Source organism: Abramis brama (assembly GCF_963993115.1).
Source record: "Abramis brama genome assembly, chromosome: 11".
NCBI lineage: Eukaryota > Metazoa > Chordata > Actinopteri > Cypriniformes > Leuciscidae > Abramis > Abramis brama.
In genome coordinates this window covers 19,624,070-19,650,632 of record NC_139973.1, presented here as the reverse complement: position 1 = coordinate 19,650,632, position 26,563 = coordinate 19,624,070, and the positions used below count along the sequence as shown (strand labels likewise).

Genomic DNA, 26,563 nt, shown 5'->3' with positions numbered 1-26,563 from the left:
AAATATAATACTGTAAAGTTTAATGGCATTCAGAACAGTGGCAAAATATTTTTACTCCAAATATGCATATACTACAGTACAAATTAATCTCAGACTCCACTGAGAAGAGTATAATTTTTTTTCAAGATAGAAAGAAAATGCCTACACTTTGAGCCTACACTTATTAGCATGAATCAATGTGGACTGAATTATGAAATCAAAATGATGAAAAATTTATCTCAGGACTTTTACATTACAAGTTCATCTGAGCATTTGAAGTTATAGAACAAGAAACTACCGTAGAACGAGCCTTTCCCTCTTTTCTCCATTCATTACTTATATCCATTCTTATGAGTCACTCTTCTCTTCGTCTTCCTCTGCTTCATCAGATCTCTCGGGGTCCTGAGAATCAGAGCTTGTGTCTTTGGCATCTGTTGCAAATGGATCTTCTCCCTGTCACATTAGAAGAGAAGAGAAATAACTTCAAATATTCTTTAAAAAAATTAAAACCTTATTTTGTGTTTCAACATGCCACAAATGTTGTTACCTTCATGTACCTCTCATAGCACACTTTCACATTATCATTATTTATTATGGCTTTGGCTGTGACCACGCTGTCTCTTTTTAACTGCTCCTTGTAAGCCTTTGAGGGGGGAACAACATGATAAACAAGATATATACGCTATTATAATATATACAACCCAAACAAACACACCCCTCACTTCATTGCTCCGCCCCAAAATGCACAAACATGCAATGCAAGAGTCGATGACCCTTTATCATAACTGAAGCGAAGCAAAATAATGATACGCAAAACAATGTGAAGATGACGAACAAATGACAAGGAGAACAAAAAGAGAACATACAGTGCACAACAGTATACAAGCAAATGTTTGTTGTTAGCCACCAATAGCACACCAGCTCAAGACAAACAATGACACTCAAAACTGTCCTGTTACTATAGCTAACACTAGAACAACAGCATATCTTAGTTCTGTGAAACATAGCAAAACCAATGTTACTTGTGAATGGAGCAGAAACAGAAAAATCTGATTCATCCAATAATTAAACAGATGAAGTGTTTATGAGTGAGTCATTGAATTATTTTTTAAAACAATCGATTTAATTATTCATTCAAATTAAATATTTTTAAAATAGACTGCGGCAATTACTATTTTGTCAGAACCTCTAGTAAATTACGTTTTTAGTTGTATGTTCAGAATCGTGATCTCTATTTTAAATAAATAAAAAAGTGATTCACAATTTAACCAGAATCGTGCAGCTCTAAAATAAATAAATATATTAAAATAATAATATAAATATACAAATATACAGTCAAACCAAAAAATTTTCAGACACCAGATATAACTTTTGATATGTTTTTACTAGTGGGTGCAGGACACTATAGTTCATTTATGTAAGTGAGGATAGCAAAATAAAGTAAACTGTGACATATTATACCCAAAAATTCTTCATTAAGTGGACTAGCAGTAAAATTTATAAAAAAATTGGGACCAAAAATGATTCACACTTTGACCTGACCACGGTTTAAGTTTTTTTTCTTTAATTGTTAATGTGACCTTTTTACACCACAGACTGAACAAAATTAACCATTGCTTGGTAATTGGTTGACCTAAACTGGTATTATCTAATTGTGTATTTAATTTAACAGCTGACAGCTATTCAACCTAATTCATTTGTGAGACAGTCTAACAGAAAGAATGCCAAAACCAGTTAAATATCAACTGATTTGATAACTCTGAGTTCTTGTCATATTTTATTACCATTTTCTAAACTATAAAAAAAATGTCTCCCAGTTTGTTTGAGTTTAATGTGAGATTTTTTGAGTTTACTGCTTGATGTAGGCATTAAACGCTAGTTACGCATGTAACTGTGGTTCTGTGAATTCTGGATGACCGCCAGAGGCAGTGTAAACACTATGGATTATCGCAGCGCCAGCTAGATAGGTCGAGAAAATATACCAACTAATAGCGCTTTTCCACTACACAGTACTAGCTCACCTTTGTTTGGTTTTCCACTGTGTAAAAGTTGTACCTGTACCTGCTTCCAGGTACTTTTTTTCGTATCACCTCCTGCGAGGTTCTGAGCGAGCTGAGGCGATGCTAAAATGTGACATGAAAACACGGCAGACTGCTGATTGGTCAGAGAGAATCGTCACTATTCACTGTGTCATCATTGCACGCGCCAGACGCGATTTCCTTCATTGTCCTGTGTGTGTGGGTAGCGGGTGTGTGTCGCGTAGAAGATTGCGTCACGGCAGTTTCCTGCGGCGTCGCTATGACGACCAGGTACTATTGTGGAGGTACTATCTACAATGGAAAACGGAGCGAAAAGCGAGCCGAGCCGAGCCGAGGCGAGTTGAGCTGGTACTGGTAATGGAAAAGCGCCTAAATTCACGTGGCGTGACGTATGCTGAGCCCTGGAGGGTTATAGGCTACAGTATCTCAGCACTCTACCTCGGTATGGCTTTCTCGCGCATTCCGAGTGACTGAGAACTCTGGCGGTCATCCAGAATTCACAGAACCACAGTTACATGCGTAACTAGCGTTCTGTTTCATTCTTACTAACTGCCAGAGGCAGTGTAAACACTATGGATGACACATACCAACATAGTCATGAGGAATGCCACCCACCTGATGAAATTAAGGCTGCTCCAGAAGAACCGCAGAACTAACGGCATTATGAGCAGCAACGTTGACCTTATAAAACCGGGCAAACGTGCATGGAGAAGCCCAGGTAGCAGCAGTGCAGATATCCACCAGGAAAACTCCTCTAAAAACAGCCCATGAAGATGAGATGGCCCTAGTGGAATGGCAAGTTAGTCCCCAGGGCAGTGGTCTCCCTGCTGCCTTGTAAGCCAGCGTAATGGTCTCTACTATCCAGTTCGACAACCTCTGCTTCGACACTGGAGCATCTTTCTTCACACCACCATAGCAGACAAATAACTGGTCTGACTGTCTAAATTGAACAGTAGAGTTCAAATAACACTTCAAGGCACGAACAGGACACAAAAGTTGGGCACTTGAATCAGACCCTGAAGAAGTCTGAAAAGAGACCAGTTCAATGTGCTGATTTATGAACTGAGGAAGAAGGACCTTCGGAAGAAAAGAAGGATTGGGTCGTAGAACCACCCCGGAGTCATCCAGTAACTAGCGCAAGCACAGTTCGCTAACAGACAGCGCATGCAACTCACTGACTTGTTTCGCAGTAGCAATAGCTAACAAAAAAGAAGTCTTCAAGGACAACCATTTAATGTCAATGCTTTGCAAGGGCTCAAACTGGGGTGAGCACAGGAATGCAAGCACGAGTGACAAATCCCACACAGGAAAATGAGGATTCCGAGCAGGGTTCAGACGCCGCGCGCCCTTCAGAAAACTGCAAACAAGACTGTGAGAGCCAAGAGAAGAGCCACCAACTGGAACATGATATGCAGAAATCGCAGCTACGTACACTTTCAACGTGGAAGCTGCTTTTCCTTCCTCCAGTAAACGTTGAAGAAAGCTTAAGATACTCTGAATGTCACATGTTGCAGGATCGAGCCCCTGTTCCTCACACCATGCAGAAAAAAGCTTCCAACGGGAAGCATAAATCTGTTGTGTGGAAGAAGCCCTAGCATTAGAGATGGTGTGAATAACAGCAGGGTCACAACGCTCCAGGGAAGGATTTAGCCCAATGGCCAGACCCAAAGCTGCAGACGAGCCGGGTCCGGGTGCCAGACACTGGCCTCCAGCTGGGAGAGGAGGTCCTTCCTGGGGGGAAGCTTCCATGGATTTCCTGTCAGAAGTCTCAGCAACAAAGGAAACCATGATCTGGCTGGCCACCGTGGTGCCACAAGTAACACTCTGTGCTTGCACAGGGAGATCCTGTGAAACGTCTCCCATAACAGAGGAATAGGTGGAAACGCATATAGCAGGCAATTTGGCCATTTGTGAGACAGCGCATCCTGGCCCAGGGGGCTGGACACTTCTGTCCTTGTGAACCATAATCGGCAGTGGGTGGTCATCTCTGAAGCAAAAAGATCCACCTCTGCTCTTCCAAATCGTAGCCAGATCTCCTGCACTACATCTGGATGAAGCCTCCATTCCCCTGGATGTACTTGATCCCTGGAAAGAGCATCCGCTGTCTGGTTGCACGCTCCTGGAATATGAGCTGCCCTCAGTGAAGCGAGTCGTGGCTGACACCATGTCAGGATCTCGTGAGTCAGCCGTAGAGACCTGCGGGATCTCGTGCCGCCCTGGTGGTTCAGATGGAACACTGTTGAGGTACTGTCGGACCGAACGAGAACATGGCGGCCTGCCAGAACCGGCATGAAGTACTTTAGAGCCAAGAACACTGCCCTTAGTTCCAGCAGGTTGATATGTTCTGTGGCCTGGATCGGTGTCCAGTGGCCGCAAATACCCCTCCGATTCCACGTTGCCCCCCCATCCTGTGAGAGAAGCGTCTGTCGTGACCAACTCCCGACGAGAGGGAACAACACCCAGAGGCACTCCTGCCTTCAGAAACTCTAACTGTCTCCACCGTCTCAACGCACATATGCAATGGTGAGAAATTATAACCAGTCGATGGCGATGCCTGGTGGGATCTAGCCTCAAACTGTTGTTCCATAACTGGAGTGGTCTGAGGTGGAGTAAACCCAGGGGGATCACCACTGTAGCCGCTGTTAACATCCCTATCAGTCGTAAGACCACCTCGTACTGCAAAGACACCCCCGGGCGAAAGCGAGCCAAAAGTTGCAGAATGTTCGTCACACGTTCCTGAGACAGGGAAGCAGACATTAGACAGGAATTCAGGGTCATTCCTATGAACGTAGTGGTCCGTGATGGAATCAGACGGCTCTTTTTCTCGTTCACAGAAAACCCCAGCTTCTGTCTCAAAAGCAGTCTGGAGTCTTGTACAGCCTGCCGCTCTGTTGGGGCACAGAGAAGCCAGTCGTCCAAATAAGGAAGGATACGCATACCTCTCATCCAAAGAGGAGACAGAGCTGCGCTCACACACCTTGTGAAGACGCGAGGAGCAAGGGAAAGGCCGAAGGGTAGCACTTTGAACTGGTAAGCTTGATTCAGGAAACTGAAACGCAGAAACTTTCTGTGATGTACAGCAATTGGGACGTGAAAGTATGCATCTTTCAGGTCGACACTTACAAACCAATCGTCTGCGGTCACAGACCGAAGAACATCGGCTGTGCGCAGCATTCGAAAAGGAAGGACCTTCAGGAACAAATTCAGAAGCCTCAAATCGAGAATTGGGCGGAAACCACCGTCCTTCTTCGGAACAAGAAAATATGTTGAATAGAACCCATCTCCCTGAACGAGGGGATGAACTTTTTCTATGGCTCCCTTCTCTAACAGTGAACAAATTTCCAGAGAGAGAGCCACTGCGCGAACCGCGTCTCTGACAATCGTAGGAACAATTCTTGAAAATCTGGGAGGCCGGCGTCGAAACTGTAGAGTATATCCCCTGCTCAGAGTCGCCAACACCCAGGGGTCTGCTGTGTTGGATCTCCAGTACTCCAGTTGATCTATTGAAAAACAATCGACCGCCGGCCTGTGTGCGATTTTTAGTGTTCACGGGGGGACGCTGACGGGGTCCTCCTGGAAACTGTCAATGAGGTGGGCGAAAAACTCTCGCATCTTCAGGAACACAAGGTCTTTGAGGGGGCTGTGACTGAGGTGTAGCGTGCCGGCGGAAACGTTGCTCTGAAGTGGCATAGTGATGTCGGGTCTGAACCGCTGGCATCCTAAAGGTAGGGTTGCGCTGCACCTGTGTCAGTTGACGAGTGGCTTCAGACAGCTTTACCCTCTTTTCCAACAGTTCCGGAACATTTGTACCAAAAAGATGCCCGGGAACAAATGGAAGATCTCTCAAGGTTTTCTTACAGTCCTCCGGCAGTCGTGCTTGGGCAAGCCACACTTGGCAGCGGGCTGCCAGAAGCGTGGCTGTAAGACTACCCAGCTTGCGGGTCACATGGCCTGTTGCCAACAGAGCAGTTTGCAGAAATTGTGAAATAGAGGGATCCGCATTTGCAGGTTCCAGCGTACTGGTGGCAGCAAGAAGTAACTGGCAGATTGTGTTTTCTGCTCAAGTAATGTAGGCAACAGACTCATATATCTTTTTTAGCAAGGAATCCGTACTACCGCATTGCGCACTGGGACATTGCACATTCCCTCATAGAGCCTCATCAGGAGACACCACCAAAGCTGCCACAGGCTGCTCTATTTCCGGAGCACGACCACCCCGATAGAATCTGCTTCAGCAATAGATGCTAGCGTTCAAGCAATCTTTGAGCGCCGCTTAGGTGGACCAGAACCAGTGAGAGCATTTGAGAATTCAGCCACAAAATCCTTACATGGTGGCATGGCAAAAGAAGTTGCAGCTGCACAGCAAAATCCCCAGTGTTAAATTAACACTGCTCAGTGTTTATATGAGTACACACTCAGAGTGTTATAAGTAACACTGAAGCAGTGTTAAAGTTAATGAGATAATTAAGTGATTAATTGTGTGATGATTGACCATTATTGAAGACACCTGATGTCAATAAGCAGAATCACTGAAGGAGAAAATTAATTTTAAAAATGGTCACCATTATGGTGATTTTATTTATTAATTAATTTGATTGATTAATTATCTCATTAACTATCACTGCTTCAGTGTTACTTATAACACTCTGAGTGTGGACTCAAATAAACACTGAGAGTGTTAATTTAACACTGGGGATTTTGCTGTGTGTGGTCTGTCTGAAAAACACATTTGTTTGGGCAGATTGGACAGGTGACTCATCAAGTCCTAGACGAGCAACTGCCATTCGAAGCACAGCCAAAGTATCATCGGAGGAGGACTGGGCTTGTCCATACGACTGAACTGACCCCCCACTAGACCCCTCCACTGCTGAAAACAGCCTGAGGTGATGGTTGTGCAGCAACATCCATAGTATCCCCATGATCATGAAAAAAGGAATCTGAAGCACTTGTAGAAAGCACATCAAACTCTGAACGATGAGAAAAACAAGGGGAATCAAGAGACTCTTCCCCAGCTCCCTGATTCTGAACATTCTCATCCTCCTGTGTCATCTTCACAGGTGTAGCAGATGTGACCGGCTGAAGTGAGTGAAGCAGGCGTTTCAGCTCTGCCATCTCTGAAGAAAGCACCGACACCATCATAGAAAGTGAACTTTTCTCAACATGTGAATGTTCATCACCTCGCGATTTGGCCTTCTTAGATGGGAGGGGAGCACCAGCTGCCGCCGACGCCCTGCGCTTCCGAGTGCGCGAAGGGGCTACATCTAACTGCCCAAGTTTCACTGTTGAATTAGGGTCTAACTCGGCAAGACGGAGCCGTCGTTCCAACATAGGCAAAAGGCTGCAGGGCATGCACGGGTCCGTGAGAGCCTCTCGCAGATGTTGAACACCCAAACAAGATGGGCAGATGTCATGACCGTCATCAGGGAGAAGATGATTAGGGCACAGCTTACAAGTCAGTGGAATACCAGTGGCGATCGAGCTGTGAGCCATAGTTACTCGCTAATAACACCCTCGGATAGCACCGTAAGTTTAAGTTAAGCGGGATGAAAAATTAATAAAAATAAAACAATTACCTCGGGTGAACCAACAGGTAATACCAACAAATATCTCACGAAAAAGAGAAAGTGTCTAAAATGGCCGGCGGATTGAACCGAGGAAAAAACACTCTGAGTAGATATGTCAACGGGAGACCGTTAACTCATAGGCGCGGAAAAACACAAGCCACCAGATTGCACCGAGAGGCACAGAGTGTTACCGATGAAGCAGTATAACTCAAATAGAAATTTAAATTTGATCCAAATCCTTTGAAATGGCGTAGACGCGCGCTGTCACAGCTTGTGAGGAAGAATCTCGCTGCTCTTGTAAGCTGCACTTGACAGCGCGAATAATCACTCAACCAAATACAACCTATCTCAACCAGGCGAGAAAACGAAAGAGGTAGAGTGCTGAGCTACTGTAGCCATAACCCTCCAGGGCTCAGCATACGTCACGCCACGTGACTTTGTTGGTATATTCTCTCGACCTATCTAGCTGGTGCTGCGATAATCCATAGTGTTTACACTGCCTCTGGCGGTCAGTAAGAATGAAACAGAACGACTTTTCACAGTGAAGTAGTTCACCAATACCAGCAGCTAAAAAGGCTCCCCACACAATGACACCTCTTCCTCCATGCTTTACTGTGGTAGAGATGCATTTATTATAATATTTCTCAGCAGATTTTTGAAGACATCGCTCTAGAACATCATAATGCAACTCGTGTTTCATTGTGATTCATCACTCCACACACAATCCACCAAGTAGTGGATTTGCTTAAATTTAGCTAATTTCCTGAACAATAATTTGTGGTTAACAAAATCAAAAGATTTTTTTGTTTGTTTTTTTCTGCCCAAGAGTGTGTGTATGTTATTTTTTTCATTAGATTGATAACATCCATTTTGAAACTAAATGAAAGCATGCAGAGGATTGGTGCGCAAACGGTAGCTCAAGTGGGTCAAAAACACAAGAGGCGAATACAACAGTATATGCATATATATGAATAAACATGAAGGTTCGGAAATTTAGAAGAGACAGAACAGAGATACCTTACCATTTTGCTCTTGAGGTGAGTGAGTGAATGAAGATGTTGCTGTACAGAGCTGAAAACCACAGGAATGTGACTGTCACATGCAACACAGTAAACCACCTCCATCCTTCTCATGTAATCATCTTCTGTCACCCCTGTAAGATTATGAAGTTTGAATAAAGTGTTAATAATCATCTTTGTAGTTGTGTAGGCTAATAAAGCCTATTTCCATCAAGTGGGGAAAAATACCTGTATGCGTTGCAATATACCGTATTTAACAATATAATACAATGTATTTATTAATTTCATATTATGCGTATTTATAACGTTACATCATACCTTCCATTATTTTCACCCACTCATCTTTGCTTCGTCCACAGGAAAACTTTAGTTTGTGTAGAGTAGAGACAGTTTTATGAAATTTGTGAACCATGCAATCCTGTGCAATATTAAAACAGGGTAAGATCATCAACAACTATAATACAAATCCATACAAAAACCTCAAACAATTAAAAAAAGAACATTTCAAAAGTCTTACATGCAAAAAATTGATGACCTTGTCATCAAATTTGGCTTGCCGTCTTATATAGTCAAGAGTCTCTCTGTGATACGTGCTTTCAAAGTGTTTCTCAATGTCTTTGTCTTCAAACGTGTGGAATTTACAAAAAGCACATGTAAAAGCCCACCTAAAAAAAACACACTGTGAACACTAAGCTGACATAAATTTGCATTTACCTTGACATTTAATGTATTTGTACAACTACTAATGTAAATGTACAATTTGAACTATTTTGTATTAACAAGTGAATTTAAATTCTTTAGCCTTTCTACAGATGTCACAATTCAACATTTCACTGCCTCTAAAAGGAATACAGCAGCAATTCTCAATTCCTACCTCAAATAATAAATATTTTTAAAAATATTTTTATATATTTAAATAATTTAATTAATATACAACCAATGAATGTAGATGCGGTTTAAAAACACAAGTGATGCCTCACTAGAAATGTCAGTGTTCACCTGTGCTTATCTCCATATTTTTCATGATTCTTCTCTCGTCGTCTTCTGCGCTTCTCTCTGGTTCTAACTTTTTTGCCAAGGTCTACACACAAATATTAACCCATGTTTGCATTCAATTGTGGTGTTAGATACAACTTTTTTTCCCCAATATAATAAACAATGAAAATATTAAAGCCGTTATATACCATGCTCTCCAGTTGTTTCCTTGCTATTGGAAGAAAAGCAACGGTCCTGTGAAAAATAAAAACTGTAGTACCACAGGACTGATTCTATAATGCACCTTTGATTGTAGATTCTTACCTTTGAAATGTGTGGTCCTAAGAAAAGTAAACAAAGTAAAGCATCATAAGCATCAATGCAGAGCAGCATTTTTGAAAATTACAGTAAAGAACGTGCAACAATTTAGCAGTGGAAACTTTGTTTTGCCAAACCATGTTTGGTCTAAAGCAGCACATCACATACCCACAATGCTGCTGATGCTGGGACCTGCTTTGACAATCCTCTTTTTTTTAACCAACTTGCAAGGAGGCACTGGTTCCATCATCTTCCTCTTGGTCCCTCGAAACAATAGAGCAGCTGATGTTGAGTGGTATCTCTCTATGCAAATAGATGGGCTCAGACTTGAGCACTGCAGAAGAGAAGAGACAATTCAACACTAAATGTCATTGATTTTGTTTAAATGATAAACTAGATACCAGACGTACCCTTACACCTTGTCCTTCAGCCTCAGGTACAACAGCACCTCTTCCCCGGTAGTTTCTGTCCACGTATGGGTGCATGTCTCTGCCCCGTGAGCCAATTGGCGCAGGCCGAGAGTGTGAGGGAGAGTACAGGCTGGAGGAATCAGAGAGATTGGAAGTGGAGTATTGACTCTCTCTGCTGCTGTCTGAGAATGGAGACCTGGACCTCTGGGAAGACATGGCATAGGGCCTTTCCCAGTTTGACAAGAGGTCTGCATTCCAGGTGGATGAACAGGAGTTACTGTACCCTCCATTAGAATGATCAAAAACGCTATCTGCATCTTCAGTGCTCAAGGCCCTTTGTTCAAAAGACTCATAGGCACCATATCTGAGGACAAAACAAATGGTAGCACATTACAATATGCATTTATATATATATATATATATATATATATATATATATATATATATATATATATATATATATATATATATATATATATACACACACAAGGCCAAAAGTTTGGAAACATTACTATTTTTAATGTTTTTGAAAGAAGTTTCTTCTGCTCATCAAGCCTGCATTTATTTGATAAAAAATACAGAAAAAAAATGTAATATTGTGATATATTATTACAATTTAAAATAATTGGTTTTCAATTTATTATACTTTAAATTATCATTTATTTCTGTGATGCAAAGCTGAATTGTCAGGATCATTACTCCAGTCTATCACATGATCCTTTAGAAATCATTCTAATATGATGATTAATTATCAAAGTTGGAAACAGTTCTGCTGCTTAATATTTTTTCATAACCTGTGATACTTTTTTAGGATACTTTGATGAATAAAAAGAAAAGAAAAAAAAGAAAAAAGAAAAAAAAAAGAAGCAAATTTTTTAAAAATAGAAATCTTTTGTAACAACAATATACACTACTGGTCAGTAATTTTTTTTCTTTCTTTTTTTTAAATAAATCAATACTTTTATTCAGCAAGGATGTGTTAAATTGATAATAAAAAAGTGATAGTAAAAAAGATTTATATTATTAGAAAATATTTTTTTATTTTGAATAAATGCAGTTCTTTTTAACCTTTTATTCATCAAATATATTAGGCAGCAGAACTGTTTCCAACACTCATAATAAATCAGAATATTAGAATGATTTCTAAAGGATCATGTGATAGACTGGATGTCACATGCGACACTGAAGACTGGAGTAATGATGCTGAAAATTCAGCTTTGCATCACAGGAATAAATAATTTTTTTAAGTATATTCAAATAGAAAACTATTATTTTAAGTTGTAATAATATTTCACAATATTACTGTTTTTTTCTGTATTTTTGATCAAATAAATGCAGGCTTGATGAGCAGAAGAAACTTCTTTCAAAAACATTAAAAATAGTAATGTTTCCAAACTTTTGGCCTGTACTGTATATATATATATATATATATATATATATATATATATATATATATATATATATATATATATATATATATATATATATACATATACATTTAAAATGTTTAATTTAAAATTTCAACTTCAATATAATTTTTTGTATTTATTTATTTTATTCAGTTTTTCAAACCTTGTTTATAATTTAAGCATTTTTTTTAAAAAAGATCTTCAACAGTTTGTATAGGAAAGCGATTTCTATTGCCTGCTAAGAAAAGCACAAGGAAGATCTTCTGACAGTTCTTACCTGTCAGAGCTATTGGTCTCAAAGGACTCAGAGGATGCAAACGATCCAAATAATGTCTGACTGTAGCATTTCCCTGGACATTTGACAAGTGAAAGTGATTATTCGAGAATGTACCTCATTCAGAAACAATAAATACGAGACAGCTGCATATAACATTATAGCAACATAAGAGTGAGAGATTTATGTAATTACCTGGATTTTCAGCTGAGGCCGGGAACATATCTTCTTTATCTTAAGTCCTTTAAAACAGATTGCATAATGTCATAATTAAAGCCCTGCTTAAATATAGATTATTACCAGCAGGAAGACATAGCATATTAGCTGACTGCTACTGTCAATTAGCCTAAGCAGGGGAGTGTGTTACCTCCAAAATGTAAGCTTTTAATTCAATGTTTTGTTTTTTTTAATCATTCTACCTTTTTTTCATAAATAATGATTGCGCACTGAAACTTCCATAAGATTCAGATTTTGAATGGGCCTTGTGTGAATTTTGCCCTTGTGTTTGGGTCCTCTGATAAAGATTTACTTGTCAGATCAACTGAAACTGGCCAATGCATTTTGCCCCATTACTTCTATTTGAGCAGAATGTGTTTTGTGGTGTGTGTGAAATGTTACATTGTGTTTCTTGGCCAACTCCAGGCATACAGTCGATTTGAAACTTTTTGAATAATGGCTTATTTTGCTAAAGTTTCTCAAACATGTAAGTAGGCTATAGCCTACTTATGAAAACCAAAGGCATCACGTTTAGTAATTAAATACAAATAACTTAGTTAAAGTTCTAAATACATGTGCAAGTTGCCGTAAATACTGAGCCCGGTCCCAATTTAAAACGTACGAATCCTTTCGTTTCAATTATTTATAATTATTTTATTTTTAACGAAAGCAACGTTATTTTCAAATGCACACTTACCACATAAACGAGGGTCAATCAGTCCTACTGCGCTAAATTAAAGCAGGTGTCACTGAAATCATTTCCCCCTGGAAACAAACTAAACAACAGTGTCAGGCAACTTCGATGTCTTCCTCTAGAGGGCGCTTGTCGTTCACAAACAGATTTGAGACTGCCTCATTTAAATCGTTGCTGCTTTAGTCTTAGTCTCACTAAGACATTTTATAAAACATGCCAATTTAATCTTCTAAATGCACGGATTGATACAGACTTGTAATATAATAAAGGTAAAATAGAATTTATAAGTGTAAAACTGCCAGATAATTCTCTATAAAATGATTAAATACAGGACGTTTCCAGTTATCACACCTGAGCAGCGCTGTGAAAGGTTACTGTTACCACGTGACAAGACCATATGGATGACTCTTAAGGTGATGATACACAGGGCAACTTTTTGAGCAATGTTGCTGGGCAATCTTGCCGAGCGGTTTTTGCTTGGGCACATTCCCATTGAAAATGGGCAATACATTTATATCTGGATAATTCAGATCGATCATAGGCCCTGTGTCTCATCTGGTTGGCCATTGATGTCAACATTGCCCACAAAGTTGCCCTGTGTATCATCACCTTTACATCTAGCTATGCACAATAATTTGCACCCATCACAGAGTAACAAAACAGTTAAATGTGAGAATTGCTGTTATAAGGTACATAACCAATTCGAGAACTTCAGGCCCACCAAATTCCGCCCTGTTGTGGTCGGCTATTAGCCTCTGCTTTCTAGATTATTCACAAAAATATAATTCATGAATAAATATAGTTACGAATTAATTCATATATCATAATATAAAATAGTATTCATCTTGTTATCAAATATTGTTTTTTTTTGCAAAGAGCAACAAAACAATGTTTGTAACAAAGACGTTATTGTTATTCACCTCTAGAGGGAGCTTAACGACTGTGCAAGGATTCGGCTGAATTGTCCAAGACCATGTATTTGTTTAACCTGTAGGTGACTTACCATAAATAACCAAAATTATGCTTATTTGAAAAGGTAAACATACAAAAAGTTTTATAGAATATACAGTGTGTACATTATAAAAATCATTATGCCTATGTAGAGTCCCCCACAAAGATAAACCTAACTGAATTTGTGGCAAAAAAAACAACAACAAAAAACATTCCTGTATGTTTTGATAGTGAGGTCCTGTATTTATTAGAAAGTTTTAACTTTGGGTCTTGGCTTCACCTCCTCGTATACATATGGGTTTTACTTTCTTTAAGCTGTAATTCAAATTTAAATGTTTCAAACAGCACATACACCAATGTATTTATTTTCAATATATTTATTATATTAAAAATTGCAAGTTGCAAATTGAACGTCCTTTAAAACAAAACATCTCTGATTAGGAGCAAAGCAGACTAACTTCACTCTCCTTTCCATCAAAAACAGAAAGGCTAAACCATGAAGGGATGCAGTATCAGGCTACATTCAAGGCTGAAGAGTAGCGTAAAGTAGCTTCTGAAAAATAAAAACAAAATTGCCTTCATTCTGAAAATAGGTACTCAGTTGGAATGAACAATAAGTGTACCTGAATGGACACAAATCAGGTATTTCAAAGTTAACCTTTTTGTAGGCTATAGAAATGGAACATACATAAATCTCTACATAAATGAAAACAATCTTTCATTCAAAACATCAAACAGAACCATTTTAACAGTGCAACATAGTTACATTTTACAAAACCTACAAAGTAATCTAATTTCAACTCACGCAAAACATTGAAACCCATCTTTAGATTCACATGTGGTTATGATTATTGTTAGTCACACATGTATCAAAAATGATTTTCAAGCCTCATCTGGCAAGACATCAACAAGTCTGAAGATTCTTGAGGGGTCAAAAAGATACCAATTACAGATCAGACCCTGCAGCATTTCAGAGGGACAAATATAACACAGTGTGGGAAGAATAATTCCACAAAACTGGACAAGTCTTCTTTGAAATGTGAATAGGACAAAAAATAAAAATGTGAAGTTTGTGTCCTTTTGAACTCCTTTTGGTTTGGTTTGGTTTGGTTTGGTTTTAAAATAAGGAAAACACAATTAACTTTATTCCAAATTATTCAATTCATGTTAAAATCAATTGAAATCTTTCATTAACAACTGAATGGCTTGAAGCAAACACCACTTAATCTGTTGTCAACATTTTGTACGTCAATAAATTTTGTTTCAACAGATTGAGCACATACTGTAGTTGCACCTCCTCTTCACAAATCAATGGCTTAAAAGTAGAAAATGGTTAATGAATATTTGGATGCAACAGTGAAACCATTTTAGTTATAATAGCTTGTTATCTTAAAGGTATAGTTTACCAAAAAAAAAAAAAAATTCTGTCATCATTTACCCTCATGTCGAAACAACTCAAAGGGTCCAAACAACTTTCAACTACTTTTTATGTTCCACAGAATAAATAGTCATATAGGTTGTCTGGAAGGACATTAAGATGAGTAAATGATGACCATATTTATTTTTGATTGAACTATCCCTTTATATCTTGACCATGTTTCAATCATTTCAATCAAGAAAACTTTAACAAATCAACGAAGGTTCAGGATAGGAAATCCAATCACTGAAGTGAATATCGGTAACTAACATCTGACAAGTCACCTTTTTGTGCATTTATCTCAAAAGCTGACTGCATGGGCATTCACAGCACAGAGAATGTCAATTGCAAGGTAACTTAAAACACTGATTCACACAATGCAAGCATTTCCGTTAGTTTTACTAGCCAGTAAGGGCTAACAGTTAAGCAGATGGTAGTTGTACACATTTACTGACTAAGATATGATTTTAGAATATATATCAGGGCATGTTTACAACTATATGTCTATTGGGAGTTTCTGAGCAGCAAGGACCATGCAGTGTACACATTACAGGTCTGTCCCATCATAATATAGTGTTATATACAAAACATGCACAAGTCAAATGAGGTCACTGTAACTTATGCATTACTTCTCTAAGCCACATAAAAAGATGTTAGCAGGACAAGACTATTTTGTTGCCAAGACTTGCATTGCAATGCACATTATTACCATTAGTTTGTACATCATCAAATCCAAATTACATGTTGCTGCAAAAGCATCGATACATTTTCAATGCTGAACACTGTTATTACAGTTCAAAATAGTTTGTTTAATAGTAATTGAATAGGTGGACACAAACTCATTACAGAACGATGAAACAGACTGTAACTAAAGTATAAAATATACAGTTTGATCGAGCTAGATGGATATGATAATTTTGTATCAACGCAAACATTCAGTCCTCATCTTAAATTACTTTAGTGCACTTTTCACTAAACTCAAATAAGAATTTATTTTTGAGGAATTCCAGGTAGACTCTTTTACCACTTATACTCAAATACTGTAGTTGTGATTAACTTTGTAATAAATGTCAGTTGTTCTGGGTTCTTCCAAACAATGTATACAATCGTTAATGGCACCACAATGCACAATGCATGTGATGCAGACTGTGTGTGAAACAGCTGGTGAAAACAATTAACATAAATGCTAATGGAAAGTAACAGAAAAAAAAAAGATCTGAATTATATCTACACTGTAACATGGGCAAATAATAAAAATAATAATAAATATAGCTGCAAGCAGCAATTATCGGGGCCAAGCACAAGAAGACGATAAGACATGCCAACATGGCAGGGAAACAGAACATACCGAAGAAACATACCGTGTTTCGTAATGGGACAACAATGTATTCGTAAAGTGTAGCATTTAATATCATGATATTATATTGTAATTAATGGCAATTTACTTGTTTTGTTCTATAATAGCGCCAACAAGAGGCACAATCCCAAAATTTTTGAATTGAATGTGTATGAACACTGAATGTGTCTTCAGAGTGAGCCCATACATGTGTCAAATTTGGTGAAAATATCTCATTTCGTTTTGGAGTTATAGATATTTATATGTATAAATACATAAAAAATGACCCACACCTGATTTTGTTTGTATTTTTTTCCACTTACTATTGATATTTTGTCATTTGGGCATTAGCGTATAGCCAACAACCTATTTTTCGAACTTCCTACAGTGGTTTCGTCTCGATTGTCAAACGGTTTCGAAGATATTGGCAAATGTTTTTTAAGCGCTCAATCACAACGTTACATAAACAGTAACGCCAAACCTAGCATGTTTGGTATCGCTGAACTCGGAAAGGATTCAGGAACCTAAGGAGATGACTCCCGTGAAAATAAGTCAACCACACCCAGAGTTATAAACATTTGAAAAATATTTTTTGCCACTAGGTGGCTTTGGTTCGAAACTTCTCAGGCTCCTTCATCGTATTGATGACCCATACGGAGTTTCGTAACGATACGTTAATGCGTTCATAAAATACAACATTTTGGTACAAAATTCAAAATGGCCAACACCTAAAATGGTCGATATGGGAAAATTGGATATCAGTCGACTCGGCATGACGCCCTGAATCTCACTTTGATTTTTGGACAAATCTTTCAGAAGTTATAAGCAAAAATATTTTTCATATCTCCGGACCAGTAGGTGGCGCTGTGCTGAAACACAGCATGTAGCCAAGTCATGCTTGTGATGACTTGTACCAAGTTTGGTCTGAATGCGATAAAGAATTGCGGAGATACAGCCTTAAGTCTGTTTTTGCAAGCGCTACGTAAAATTTGTTTGTGCGGTATTCGAGAACAGTTTGACGAATCAACTTGAATTCCATAATTTTTTCTCGGCATGGTCTAAAGATGATCTGATTACATTTTCGTGAAAATCTGAGAAACCGTCTAAGACGAGTTCGAAAAAGTATGTTTTTCAAAAAATTCAAAATTGCGGAAGGATTTACGTGATGGAAAATGACGTCATAGGGTGCAATTTAATCGGCTTCAGCCAAGGAATCAGAGGGGGGAAGAATTTTGTTTCTAGCCATTAAGGTTAAAAAGTTATTAGCATAAACATGAGTGCAACTTTGGACAGTTGGTGGCACTAGAGGGATTGAGTTATAGACTCCAAATTTGCTATGGTGACTGTTCCGACTGTCCTCTATCAGTGTGCCAAATTTCATCTTTCCCGCAAGCGGTTCTATGGGCTGCCATGGACTTCAATATGGAAGAAGAAGAAACAAAAGAAGAAGAAGAAGAAGAACGCCAACGATTTCAAGAGGTGCCTACGCACTTTCAGTGCTTGGCCCCTAATAAAGAAGAAGAACAAAAACCCATGCAAACAGGCATAATAATCTCAAAGATTTGAATAATTCTTAAGAATTCTATGCACTATGCATACAGTAGTTAATGTTCAAAAAGTTTTATATTGGCTTACTGGCAATTTGTTTTGGCCTGTGCAGAAAATTATAATAAATGTTAACATAAGCTTTGATACTGGACTCATTCTTTACACCTGGAACATCCATTCATGCCAGCAGTCCTGGATAAAAATTATTTCAATTAAAAAAAGAAAAAAGAAAGAAAGAAGAAGCAGCCTTAAAAAATAAACAGAAATATTGAAACATTGCCTCTTGAGCTCTCTAATTCCGTTCCACTTAGAAAACCATGACTAGGCTTTAGGTCTAAACATTTCTTCCCGATTCACAATCACACCCCATTAGCAAAAGTAGCAGTGATTTCCTGACTTATGCTCTCTTTGACCTCTAGGGGCAGTGAATCAAAAAGGTGGTCCTCCACAATGAGACCATTTCGGCGCAAGAGTCGGCACTGGCCAAGCTGTGCGGGTAGGCGATCCAGGCAGTTCCCCTTCAGCTCAAGATGAGTCAGCTGCAACAACTGTCCGATTTTCTCTGGTAGCGACGTGATGCAGTTGTGTCCAAGGGATAGGTTACGCAACTTTGTGCATTTGAACAGCTGCTTGGGCACCACTTCTACCTTGTTTCCTGTGATGGCAAAGTGCTGTAGATTTTGGAGGAACCCCACCTCTGGAGGAATCACTACGATGGAGTTGTTACTAACATCCAGGTATCTCAGTTTGAGAAGATTGAATAGAGTGGTAGGCAAGGTCTCAAGTTTGTTATGTGACAGATAGAGGAACTCTAGGTTTTTTACGTGACTTATGGACAATGGAATGGAAATTATTTTATTGTGCCACAGTTTGAGGCAGTTAAGCCTTTTGAGGTGCTGGAAGCTGATGACCTCTTCAATGGTACGGATATTGTTCGATTTCAAGTCCAACTCCTGCAGGTTGGTCAAACTAAAAATTGCATGCGGTATCCTCTCCAGCTCACAATTGTGCAGCTCGAGCTCAGCAAGATTCATCATCTTTTTCAAGCTATTTAACACCAAGAGTTTAGTACCATCGTTGTGAACCACAAGTTTGATCAGGTGGGGTGATAAGTCCGTAATGTTAGTTGGGATCTTGGTAAGGTTGCTCTTCAGATGTAGAATCTTTAGATGCCTCAAGTCCCTGAGGGACTCTAATCCTATCATTTTGTTATTCTCGGAGTTCAAGTTTCCCACCAAGTAGAGCTCTCTCAGGTTCTTCAGCATGTAAACCCAAGTGGGAATTTCTGCTACATCCGTAAACTTGACGTGAAGGCACCGGAGGTGATCGCGGAGGAAACTGAATGCAGTCTGTTCGACTTTGGCGGGGCAGTGGTAAAAGTGCAACTCATGGAGATTGATCATCTGGGAAATTTTTGCTGTGATACGTGCCTCTGGGATGAGTTCTAGTTTCAGGACCTCTAAATCAGTCAGGTCAAAGACAACATCAGGAACACCTGAGAGCATGAAAAGATGCAGCTCAAGCTTATCCTGTGCATTACGAGTCACGTGTTGCCGTAGTTTCTCAAAGGTCCACTCGTGGTTTAAGCTTATTTCCCGCAGTTTGTTCTCACTTACCTCTGAGAGAAAGACACCAAAACGTTTTGAGTACAACTGGTCATACTGGTCCACCATGTGAAGGAGGAAAGCAAAGTCATTCTTCACATCTGGGATGTCACTAAAACTGCTTTCTTCTCGAACTTTTTCAAAGGAATACTCCTTAAGAGGCCGTCTAAACAGCCAAAAAAGAGTGTAAATGCAAACCAAGCCATAAACAAAAATGAGGACAATGTAACTAACGAGAAGCTTTTTCAACATGAAAGCCATGTTGTGGGTGCACTTAAATTTGGAGTATCCAGTTAAATGCTTAATGTCTGGCTCACAATCATGGTCGAATTTAATGGAGGTGACAAAGGTCATGGTGTAACACAGAATCAGAATGAATTTGACAGTTTTAATTATAGTCTGAGCAACATAAAGTTTGTAGATCAAGTCACTATCTTCGACATGTGTGCGGAATTTCCTCACTTTCTCAAAAAGTGCTTTAGCTTGCTCTCCATCTTTCTTATCAAGTATAGTCATGCTTGGAACTTCGATGACTGGCTTCTCTGCAGAAAACTTAATACTAGATTTTACAAGCATGGGTGTGGACTGATTTGGACTTCCCTCTTCACTGCTGGTTGAAAAATGCTTTGGTAATGTGGAGGCTCCCGTCAATCTCTGCTTATTCTCTTCTGAGTCTTCACAGGCTGTCTCAGACAATGCCTTGGTTGTCCAAGGGGACTCAAAACACTTCCCCAAAATAGACACAAAATGCTCAATTTTGGAACTGGTCTTTGGATACTTGAACCAAAAGTTACTGCTTACCATAAGAACAATAGTGTGAATGAGAGCTAGATATGGAAAGTACTTTGAATACCATGGGAGGGCAACATGGTAGCACATCTGATTAACAAAGACATACTGCTGAAAATCCAGATTTGTTCGTAAACCCGTAGGCTGAGGTTGCCTGACAGCAGACGACTGTGGGAAGTGTTGGACAACACTGTCGGTTTGTTCTTTGCTTGCGATAGGTGCAGCTGCTAATGTCATATGGCCTCCTCCTGTCCCTGAGCCAAGAGCTTTCTCTGGTGTCCTTTCCGTGGGCACAGGGGTTCGGTCCTCCAGCGATTCCAGAACAGGAAGACAAACCACCTGATCTTTGGTTAACTGCATGGTCCCGGCAAATATGGCCAGCATAAGCATGACCACACCCAGGTAATCCATAAAGACGTCCCACCATGGTTTCAGTATCCGATAAGTTGGCTGGATGTCATTTAGAGAGGCAACTTCTGTGAGGGTAAACATTCCTACATGAAAACATAAAAACAAGTATTTAGTAAATAGTATTATCAATGACAAATAAGAGTGTCCATGAAAATGACAAATCCTTTCCATGAATGGCAAATCTTTAAAAAATCTAGTTAAAAACACATGAAATCAGCATTTTATAAACTCTTAGAATGTGGCTTTGAATACTTTGAATGTGAGTATACACATATTAAACATTTAAAAAGTATACACATTAAAATTTATACAAAATAATTTTAAAAGAGTCATTAAAAACATTTTTTACAAATATCATGGATTAGGCTAATTAATAAATGTAATTTTGGGGGAGTCGCACAACATTATGTTTTATAAACTGAACTACTCTTGCTTTGTCAAAGAGGTCAAATGATTTGACATTTTAAGACAATAATGACTTGAATAAACAAATCAAGTGTCTCAATGTTACACTCATTTCTATGTGAAATACAGGCTTGACAAAACATAAGTCTCAATCTCAAATTCCATTAAATCAATGTACAAATATAAGGAGTGGCCTAATACACCACTAAAGATAACAAATGGTCCCATCGCTTGGGGAGACACCCTAGTGTCTCTGCCCTGTATCACTTTCCTCTGCACAGAGCTTGATCAGTGCTGAGGCACTAAAGCACAGCATTAGACATCCTTATTAGATTATCAGCCTTAATGTACTGCATGAAGACAATAGTACTGCAGTGGTGAGTCTTGCCAAAGACAATATTGTCTTTAATATCAAGTTGCAAGACTGCTCTAACATACATGCATTTTGCAGGGGTAATATTGACGAGTGGAGCTCGACTTTCACATTGCTAAGACATAACCATAAACATCCAATAGGCAAAACCAAATGACCTTCTCACTGTCAAAAAACAATTGGCTGAATGTCATAATGATTAATTAACTTGTATTTCACTTGGCTAATCAAGCATTTATTAAATAAATTATAAATGTCAATGTTTTGAGCAAGATGAATTCATTGCTGGATGATTGAGTTATTCTCATTGAAACAGTGTTATCAGATTACATGTAGTATTACTTAAAACTTTTAATTTTTCTACCATGAGGCTTTAAGCACTTAATTTACAGCCTCTATGGTCTACTAATAAAACAAAGTCTAGACTTGCTTCACAAGACAATCACATTCCTTCCATTCATCACACCAACTATTCAAGTCACAAGCACTTTGTTCTTGGGCTTTGCCTGTCCTACAGATCTTTCGTTCAAGCCTTACACAGGCTTTGATGTCAACATGTCAACTGTAAGGAATATGTAAGAATTTAAGAAGGATAAGAAAAATGTTTAAGTTTAAAATACATTTTATTTTGTATTTCAGTCAATTAACATGCAAATTCAGTGTGTGTCACAGATGAACATCTTTAAAGGGGTGCAATCCAGTCCAAGCTTCAGTTAGCTGTTAATGCATAAGTCCACACCATGTATTTTCCTCTAATTAGTCTCTAATTTAGTGCAATTACACAATCGCTTATTTAGTCAAGTCAGATTGCCGTAAACAACAATTATTACTTTCTTTCGTGTGTTGCCTTGGGTTAACAAAAACACTCATGATTTCTCAAAAGGCACAACATAATTATGTACTGATGCATATTACATGACAGCATAGAGATACAGTGCATTCTAATAAAAAACCCAAATTCTGGCTGGATATTCCAACATGTTGATCTATTTTGGCAGATTTGTCATTTTACAAGTGTGAACATCTGTAGAGTCAATCCTTATAAATATATCAAATAAAGTAGAAATTAAGAGCACAGCCACCAGCGAGACTGTGAAAAATATTGAGTCACCTAATAAATGTAATGCTCAAAGACTGGCAAAGTAGGGCTCAACAAGACTTCAGAGAACATCTGAGAATTGCTTTTCCCACCGCTTACCCAAAATAAGTTGCTATACACCAGTTCCCAAGATCTACAGCTGGAAGGTTATGCACACTAACCCTATGAGCTGAGAAGTTAAGAAGGCTTGTTGTTTTGTTTTTTGCTTCTTTTTAATTTTTTTTGTTTTTTGAAGAGTCTACAATAGGCCTTTTCTGTTCCACAGCAGAAATGCAGTAATATATTATATATAAGACTATTATGATTATATATCAGACTATTGTAGCCATCACTATACTTGCATTCAGACAGGAAATGTAATATATCCTTATCACTGGTACAGATCCAACAAGCAATTGTCAATTTCCTTAACTACTCTCATCATTCAACATGCTCAACACACCAGTGAACTTTACATACTCTAACCTTAACCACAACAATTAAATATAAATTACTTATTATAAGTTGACTTCCCAAAAGCATAAGGCTAAAGGCTCTGTGGCAACTACAAAACAGCTGTGATTATATTAACCAATATTCTGAGTTCAGGATGAGACAACCTGTTTGTCCAAACAATGATATGTTGGAGTGTAAACCTGTTTGGAACGATTTGCCATTTCATTCAGCACAGAAATTACTCACTTCATTTTTAAAGACAATTTGAGGTAAACAAATGCTTTCATCTGAAAATGAATTAATTGTTTTCTAAAACAAAATATGCCAAAATAACAATTAATTTACTTATTTGAAAATAGTCAAATAATTCCTTATTTCAGAACATTCCTTGAAAATATAACATTACTCTGTATTACTATCCAATCAGTATGGATCACTTTGGATGAGCCAATAGATTTGGACTAATAAATCAGAAATGCATTTCTAATTGAGGGCTTTCACTAATTTTTACCAGTCTATGGTGATAAGAAGCCTCAGTTTTTAACCTCACCTTGGTAACACAACCCTAAACCACCAAAAACACAATTACCATAACGGCTAGCCTTATTTAACCTTCGTCTGAGCTTTTACCCCAGAACTAGGTCATGGCTGCTGCTGATATTTTCATTTGCTTTTTTTAAATGACAATGCTACTAACCAATCATGTCTTTTCATGTCATCCTACAAATTTCAATGTTGGAGTAACCATTTATGACCTATATATATGTATATATATATATATATATATATATATATATATATATATATATATATATATATATATATACATACAAACACACGTAGAGGTTGCTGTAGTTCAGTGAGTTAAAATAAAGTGTTGTGCAATAGTGTAGCTTATGTATTTAATGTATTTAACGCTAAATATGACCCACACCAAAGAGGCTTACGTGGTAATTAAATAGAAGCAAACATAGTGTGTATGCATATGTGTAGAAAAAAAGGATGAAAGGCTGAAACTTAAATTGACTATTATGTTCACATCTGCCAAGTCAAGTGTAAGAAATCAAAATCAATTAATCTAGAATAGAATCAAGTTCATTAAAAAAATATGAATATATTCTGCTCATAAATATGGCAATTTGATATCAACAAATATGTCTCAAAAAGACAGCAAAAGAAACTAGTAAATCTAAACAGGATAAATTCACACTTTTTTAAATTAAAACTGACTTAACATGTGCTGTGTCAAGCACACTAGTCCTGCTGGATAACCTTTTGGCAATTGGCAAAAATAAGTGTAGTCTACAATATAATAAAACAAATTATGTAATGTGTATTATGTAGAGTTTGTGCATGGTAACTTCTTATAAGAGACCTGAAATCCATTTAATGTAATATTAGCCTGTGCAACTGTACAATTTGTTGAGTCTCATCCAAAAGTGTCCAAAACATCTTGCTTTATGTGCTCTGAACTACTCTGACAACCTTCACTAACACAACCTTAAGACAAGATACTCGACTAATATTTCAGAAATGTATGCTTAACATAACGTTTATACTTACTGTCTCATATAAACGTCATCAAACGTCATCCATCCACTTTAATTCCTGAGAATCTGAAACATTTCATCCACTTGTCCTTGCAGTAATGGTGACTGTCCGTTCGCATGGGAGACGTCACGCCATTATGTTTCTATACCGGGTCACGATATGTAAACGACAATGGCTTTAATTTTCAATGACACGTAAACTGCGAACAGAACGCGATTTACAGGGACGGGCTGGAAATATTCCCTATGAACGCAATCCGGTGTCCTGTCACGTCTTCGTGGTTCTGTGCAGATTAACGCCGCTCAAACCTTTGGATGTCTGATGATACTGTTGTGTTAAAGCGGAAAAAGTATCGGTACAAAAGGACAATTTACTAATCATTTACCCGAGAGGGCTTAATGAACATGTAAGGGTCCCCGCTCATCTCATTATTATGGTACATTCAGTGCCGCGCGCACAGCAGCAGAATCAACCAGTCTGCACCAGTTCTCTACACTGCATATCCGTCACATTTAAACCCCACACAAAGACACATTCACAGGCTGATACATACCTCAAACCAAAGCTGTCATTTTAAAAAAACGTCAAAGCTTGCACTATGTCCATGCGTGCGATATGAATGAGAAATGTCTGTAATAAACACATATATGCTGTCAAATAGAGGAAGTGTGTGGGGGCGGAGCTAAAGTTTACGGGAGGATTTACGCGCGAAACACCTGACCGGTTTTCTGAAGTTACTAAGCAACCAAACCCAGTATGTTACACTTGAACTGTTAAAGGTTGAAGTCACTTTCCACGAATACAGTGTTACAAAATTGGGTCATCAGAAAAATGTTAAATTCTGTGAATTATAGCCTATTATGTAAATCTGACATAAGATTGTATTTTTCGTGTATTTTCTATAGGACTTTATAGGTTATAAAACAAGTAGACACTTTATTAAATGTAAAATATATTTTAAAAAAAAACAAAAACGATAGGCTATGTCAAAATTGGCAACAAGGCTGTACATTTATTCTAAATTAAGCTGTCGCTCAGAAAGTTCTTATTATTTGGCTTATTATTATTATTATTAATATTATTTGTTATAGTGACTTGGGCAATTGGTTTGAATGATTGAAACTGATTAAACAGTCAGTACTAAAACATGTAAGAAAAAATTTGAGAAGAGATAATAGGATTATTCTCCTTTTCTCCTTTTATAATTTTCATATTTTTTGTGGCAGATTACAGACTTTTTTTAATTATTATTATTATTATTATTAAAATGATCATCAGAGATTATGTTACAGATTAAGCATAGTTCTAAAATAAAGGTGGCTGAACATAATGTTTATGGTATATCAGGCAGCTAAATGTTAAACTCTGTATACTTTTTGAGTTTGTCACCTTAGATGCATAGAACAGATAATATTTAAAATATACAATTATATTATTTAAAAAAGTGTAAACATGAAGTGAATATAAAGCCTAGTTATTACCAGACACCAGAATAATAGGGGAAAAACTCACCTTATGCAGGTAAATACATGCCTTTGCATGCATTCTGTGTTGTTTATATGTAAATGAAATCCTTTATGTTTTACAAATGAACCATATGGTTGCAAATAAGATTAAAGAGACTTTGCCTCCCCCAGCCCACTGGGCAGCCAGGTCCTGCTGAGCGGTTGTATTTAATTTCCACATGAACCTTTGGTGTGGGTTATATTTAACGTTAAAGTGCAGGTGGTTGTGGATGTTTTGTTTG

The 26,563-nt window shown here is 38.1% G+C and overlaps 2 protein-coding genes across 5 annotated transcripts; both read right to left on the bottom strand.

Moving 5' to 3' along the window:
• Window positions 1-283: 283 nt before the first annotated feature.
• Window positions 284-25,473, bottom strand: znf326 (zinc finger protein 326). 2 transcript variants are annotated; one of them, XM_084128213.1, is made up of 12 exons: window positions 25,202-25,473; window positions 12,183-12,229; window positions 11,991-12,063; window positions 10,305-10,668; window positions 10,063-10,228; window positions 9,786-9,917; window positions 9,601-9,682; window positions 9,119-9,266; window positions 8,920-9,019; window positions 8,605-8,735; window positions 537-622; window positions 284-432 (listed from the first exon to the last, which is right to left on the bottom strand). In XM_084128213.1, exons 2-12 carry the CDS (start codon window positions 12,208-12,210, stop codon window positions 312-314), a joined length of 1,431 nt encoding a protein of 476 aa, XP_083984339.1. In that variant the 5' UTR covers window positions 12,211-12,229; window positions 25,202-25,473; the 3' UTR covers window positions 284-311. The 2 variants fall into 2 exon arrangements, with proteins under 2 accessions (XP_083984339.1, XP_083984340.1); XM_084128214.1 differs by lacking the exon at window positions 25,202-25,473 and adding an exon at window positions 12,901-12,996.
• On the bottom strand, window positions 14,087-25,479 carry lrrc8db (leucine rich repeat containing 8 VRAC subunit Db). Of its 3 annotated transcripts, none has more exons than XM_084128210.1 (3): window positions 25,370-25,468; window positions 24,829-24,958; window positions 14,087-21,036 (listed from the first exon to the last, which is right to left on the bottom strand). In XM_084128210.1, exon 3 carries the CDS (start codon window positions 21,032-21,034, stop codon window positions 18,509-18,511), a length of 2,526 nt encoding a protein of 841 aa, XP_083984336.1. In that variant the 5' UTR covers window positions 21,035-21,036; window positions 24,829-24,958; window positions 25,370-25,468; the 3' UTR covers window positions 14,087-18,508. The 3 variants fall into 3 exon arrangements, with proteins under 3 accessions (XP_083984336.1, XP_083984334.1, XP_083984335.1); XM_084128208.1 differs by having other exon boundaries at window positions 24,829-25,143; window positions 25,370-25,457; XM_084128209.1 differs by lacking the exon at window positions 24,829-24,958 and having other exon boundaries at window positions 25,370-25,479.
• Between the last annotated feature and the right edge of the window lie 1,084 nt (window positions 25,480-26,563).

Bases quoted from the DNA above. Each gene is read 5' to 3' on its own strand.
- znf326 (XM_084128213.1), bottom strand. From the start codon at position 12,210: ATGTTCCCGGCCTCAGCTGAAAATCCAG. The intron at 10,229-10,304 runs GTACGTCTGGTA...TCTCTTCTGCAG, and splicing joins CTGAAGGACAAGGTGTAAGG to TGCTCAAGTCTGAGCCCATC. The intron at 9,683-9,785 runs GTATATAACGGC...ATTTGTGTGTAG, and splicing joins GGAAACAACTGGAGAGCATG to ACCTTGGCAAAAAAGTTAGA.
- lrrc8db (XM_084128209.1), bottom strand. From the start codon at position 21,034: ATGTTTACCCTCACAGAAGTTGCCTCTCTAAATGACATCCAGCCAACT.